General features: G+C 51.5%; 1 protein-coding gene across 5 annotated transcripts in view; it reads left to right on the forward strand.

The window, feature by feature from the left end:
• TMEM63B (transmembrane protein 63B) overlaps positions 1-2,800 on the forward strand; it is a 112,244-nt gene extending 109,444 nt beyond the window's left edge. For 2 of the 5 annotated variants that reach the window (XM_015416929.1, XM_015416931.1), the window contains 2 exons: positions 719-849; positions 994-2,800. In XM_015416929.1, coding sequence (XP_015272415.1) covers positions 719-849; positions 994-1,102 — 240 coding nt within the window. In that variant the 3' untranslated portion in view covers positions 1,103-2,800. The remainder of the gene's footprint in view (positions 1-718; positions 850-993) is intronic. The other 3 variants (XM_015416930.1, XM_015416932.1, XM_015416933.1) reach the window with 3 other exon arrangements.
• The last annotated feature ends 1,956 nt before the right edge of the window (positions 2,801-4,756 follow it).

Consider the following 4,756-nt stretch of genomic DNA (forward strand, 5'->3'; position numbering starts at 1 on the left):
CTCAGAGCTAGGAAATGTCAGAACTAAGTTGCAGTCTAGAGGAGTTTGTTTAGGATCTTAAAATGAAGTTATATGTAATGTATCATATATGGGATTAGACAGATTCAGGAATGATAGGGTCATTAGCGGCTACCAGCCACACTGACTAAAGGGATCCTCTGTAGTCAGCAGCAGTAAGTCCCTGAAACTCAGTGCAAAGAGACAACATTAGGGGAAGGCCCTGGCATCTTTGCCTTGTTGTTGGCCCTCCAGGGCAACAGGTTGGCAACTGTATGTAGGGCTGCCAGGTCCCCCAGGGGGGGCGGGGGTTTGCCCGTTCAAAGGGTCGCTGACCCGCTGGCCCAGATCCAGCTGGCGCGGGGAACCCACCCAGCCCAAGTGTCCAGATTGGGCCGACACTTACCTGGAGGTGACATCATCGCGCTGGGCACATCACGGGGGGGGGGGGACACACTCTAGCATTCATTCTGAAAACTCTATGTAATCATAGAGTTTTCAGGATGAATGCTAGAGCATCCCCGGTGATGTGCCTCGTGTGAGGACGTGACTTCCAGGTGACGTCATCATGGTGCGTGCACGAAAAGTCCCAGAGCAGGAGCTTCCTTCCCCGCTAAAAGCAGGTAAGGGACCTGGCAACCCTAACTATGTGAAGCAGCATGATGGATTAGATGGATCACTGGTTCGATCCCACAGGGTTCTTCTTCATGTTCCTATGTAGTTACTGAATCCAGAAGGGCAACGGCTGTACCGCGAGCAACATTGCAAACCTGATCCATCATTTGACACCAGGGCTCTTGGTCACGTGACACTCCTGTTCCTTCATGCGATAGAACAGCTATTCCATACAATGTAGGGTTCCTTTCTGTACCAGCATGACTGCTCTCAGCCTCTCAATTGCATGGCACTTAACCATCATGCTCTGCTGCCAGGGGGCCCACAGGTACAGGTAGGCTAACTGGCCCCTCATTGTTGTTTTTTATATCCACTCCTTAGCAGAAGTACATTGCCCAAGTGCTGCAAGATTCTTCGCCGGAAGGTGACGCGGCTGAGTCTGAGGAACGGGGGTCCCAAGACGAGGAGCTCATCAACCCCAACGGCATAAACGATACGGATTTCCAGTCCTGCGAAGACAGCCTGATAGAAAACGAGATCCACCATTAGGGACGTAGAAGTGTGCAAAGGGGCAGAGGAGTCCCATGAGCTGAAGAGGTTGCTGCACACTGTGTGTATGTGTGTGTGTGTGTGTGTGTGTGTGTTGAGAACGAGAGAGAGAGAGAGTGAGTGACAGAGAGAGAGGCAATGGAACTGGAGGGAAGGGCAACCCAAGGGAGGCGCCAACCACTGCTTCTTCCCACCAACCTGGCTGCTGCATTTCTGCTCGTTCCAAGATGGGGAAGGGACCCTTGCATCAGGCCTCCATTTCCTCCTGCCTTCCCTGTCGCAGTTCTCTCTCTCTGTGTCGCCGTCCCCTCAGGATGGAAGAGGAATTTATTTGACCTGCTACCTACCCTTAACAACTACTGCAAACTCTACCAAGCCAAGATGGAGTGGAGGGCGTGGCCTTGGCTCCTTGCTGCTCCCACTGTGACAGGGAGGGGAGCAGAGGCCAGCCAGGACAACAGGACTCTGGGTGCTTCCTAGCGGCAAGACTCTTCTCCTCCTCCTCCTGGAAGCACACCCTCGACAGCCCACCCTGGTCCCGGTCTAGAATCATGGACACTAACTGCTTACTAAGCTTAAAAGAGAACTGAGCTTTAATCAAGGTTCTAGATTTCCAAGCTAAGTGTGGGTGGCTTTGATCCTGGCAGGGATCGGTGGTCCCAGCCACACACGGCTGTTTTTAACTTGTGTACAAATCTCCTACATGGCGGTGCATCAGCAAGCATTCCCGTTCCAGTGCCCAAGACGCAGCCCTGTGATAACCTGGTGTCTTGACCAGTCCTTCCCACTCTGTCTCTCCCAGGGAAAGGTTGCCCACGGTGCAGTCTAGAGGCAGAGGTGTTGTACGAAAAGGGGCTGCTGCTGCGTGCCCTACGCAATGGGAGCCGCTACTGGATTGTGCTGCCCTGTGTCAGAGACTTGCCAGTGAGCAACTACGAATGGCAAAAAACCTTTCTGGTGGCAAAAGAGACCCTTGCAGGGCAAGGGGGTGAACAGGGAAAAGGCAGGAATGATTGCCCCAACCAGACTGACTGTACTTCTTGTCAGCCCCCCCCTCCTATCCCTGAACAAACTGTAGTGGCCCATGTTGAGTAACGCCCGGGGTCTTGATCCCGGGACACAATGATTTGGGCCACTCAGCATTTTTGCACATTTTTCGTTTTACCTTAAACTGACTAAAACCCAAATGTTCTCCTGCCCCATCTGATTTGTAGGGAAGAGGAGGGTTGGTTTGTCGTAGAGGGAGAGATCGCTGGATCCCAGGTGCTGTCCGGCCTTCCGGCTCCCCCACATTCACCTCAGGGTCTTGCACAAGGCCCCCTGGAGGTTCACTTATTGGCAGCTCAGCTCTGTTTTACCAGCCCCTTTGCCTTGCGTGCAACTCCAAGGAATTGCCTTCCAACTCCAGGCGTCGCTGCCTCGTGAGCTTTGGTCTTCAGGAGTTGCTAAACCTCCATCCAAACATTGTCCGCATCGCTTGCACAGACGGCTGAGTTTGCCCAGCGTTCAATCAGTAGGGCTCTTAGCTTCTTTGAGATTGGCGTGAACCAAAGGTTGTCATAGAATCAACTTCTCCAGGCACTTTAAGATACCAGTTTGGTACTTCCAGCCTCACAGGAAAAAAGCAAAGAGAAAAGGCAGAGATGGAATCAACTTCTCTAGGCACTTTAATATACCAGCAGTTTGGTACTTCCAGCCTCAAAGGAAAAAAGCAAAGAGAAAAGGCAGAGATTGGGGCAGTGGGCTGTGATGTGCATGACCCACCCTTTGGGGTGGCTTGTGGAGGAAAGATGTGGGGAAGCACTGGGTTCCTTTTTCATTTCTGGCGAGAGGTTTCTTTTTCTGGGGTGTGCAAGGTCTAGTGACTGAGGCGAGCTGGTTCTCTGTTTTGAGATGAATCCCTTCTCTGAACCACCACCACCACTTCCCACTCCCCATCATGAGAAGTGTAAAGGAGGACATAAATCCTGCTGTTCAGCTGTTTTTAATTTTTGCATTCCCTTCCTTTCCTCTATTTCCTGCCTGCCACAAGCAGCCTTTGAGAGATTATGCCAGTGTTAGGATGCCTCTCCCCCCCCCCCCATATACACACATGCCTCCAAATGGGAGACCGGTGGTTCAAAGGGGTTTGTCGAGGTTAACAAACCAAGATCTCTACCACTGGGCAGGGCTGTACAGGGAGGAACGCCTTCACTTCCCCACCATGGTCAAAGCAGGAAGCTGGAGCACCAGAAGAGGAGGAGACTCGGTCAAGTCAGGCCTAAAACCATGAAGGCCTTGCTTGAGGTTCCTTGACCAGGGTTCCCAGCAAATGGAGGAGGAGGAGCTGGACTTCATACTCCCTTCCAGGAAGGGAGGCATGGGAGTTAGAGGAACCCAATTCACCCTTAGGAGATGGGCCACGTTTTGTGGTGGGTTTTCTTTTACGGTGTTTTCGGGGGGACGAGGTGGAAGATTCAAGTCTGTGTTCAGAGCATCCCTCGTTCTCCCCCCACTACCCACCTTAACCCACACTACAGCTGAAATGCACGGAGGTTTTATTTTGTTTGTTTGTTCCAGGATGTCTCTCTGATACTGTCTAGAAATAGTCTGTGTCCCACGCCAGGGTTTCCTGTCTGTGCCCGTCCTGGTCCCTTGGCACCATGTTCCTAAGCCCAGCCATCACTGCCCCCATCTGCAGCAGCCCCACCGCCTCAACCTGTCCTCGACGCAGCAAGAGCTGACTGGGATGGCTCTGATCTCTCTGTACAGAACAGCTGCAGTGCAGGGTGGGCCTCTGCTGGTGATTGATGGATGTGTTGGGCGTGGACCATTGGTGCTCCCTTGCAGGGAGCTGTGTTCTAACTGGCACTGTGTCTGTGTAGAGATGTGTATAATACCCTGTATATATTTGTGTAAAAAAGCAAAAAAAAGGAACTTATCATACTTCTGGTCTCCGTGTGCCTTATGTGGGGATGTTGGTGGAATGGAGGGGGAGGAAGAACAGCATCAGCAGGACTCAGTTCTACTACGCACAGCTGAACACAATCGGGAGAGGGTGAACTGACACTGCATACAAGCTACGTTGGTAGATTCTGGAGAGCTGCTTCTCCCTTTGCAGGCAGAACAACAGAACTGGTAGCTTTATTATCTGTACAGCCGATTGGGGGGTGGGGTTTGATGCTTTGTTTTTCTAGTTGCAGACATTACCCCCCTCCCTGGTTCCATTCAGACAAACTGCAAGGTGGAATTGATTAGACTGCATCAGCCTGCAATTCAGTCACAGTTTTACTTGTAAGAGAAATTGGTTTTTGCTTTTTTAAAGGGCTGTATAAGCACCTATAGTCATGCCGGCCACATGACCACGGAAACGTCTTCGGACAGCGCTGGCTCTTTGGCTTTGAAACGGAGATGAGCACCGCAACCCTAGAGTCGGATTTGACTGGCTTTCGAGCAAGGGAACCTTTACCTTTACCTATAAGCACCTAGTACATTTTTATCCTTCCTTTCTTACTCCAAGGCGTTCAGGGCAGTGTACATAGTTCTCTCTTCATTTTATGCTCACAACAACCTATGAGGCAGGTTAGGCTGCAAGAGAGAGCGGCTGGCTCAAAGA

The sequence above is a fragment of the Gekko japonicus genome, unplaced genomic scaffold, assembly GCF_001447785.1.
Source record: "Gekko japonicus isolate JY-2015 unplaced genomic scaffold, Gekko_japonicus_V1.1 scaffold342, whole genome shotgun sequence".
NCBI lineage: Eukaryota > Metazoa > Chordata > Lepidosauria > Squamata > Gekkonidae > Gekko > Gekko japonicus.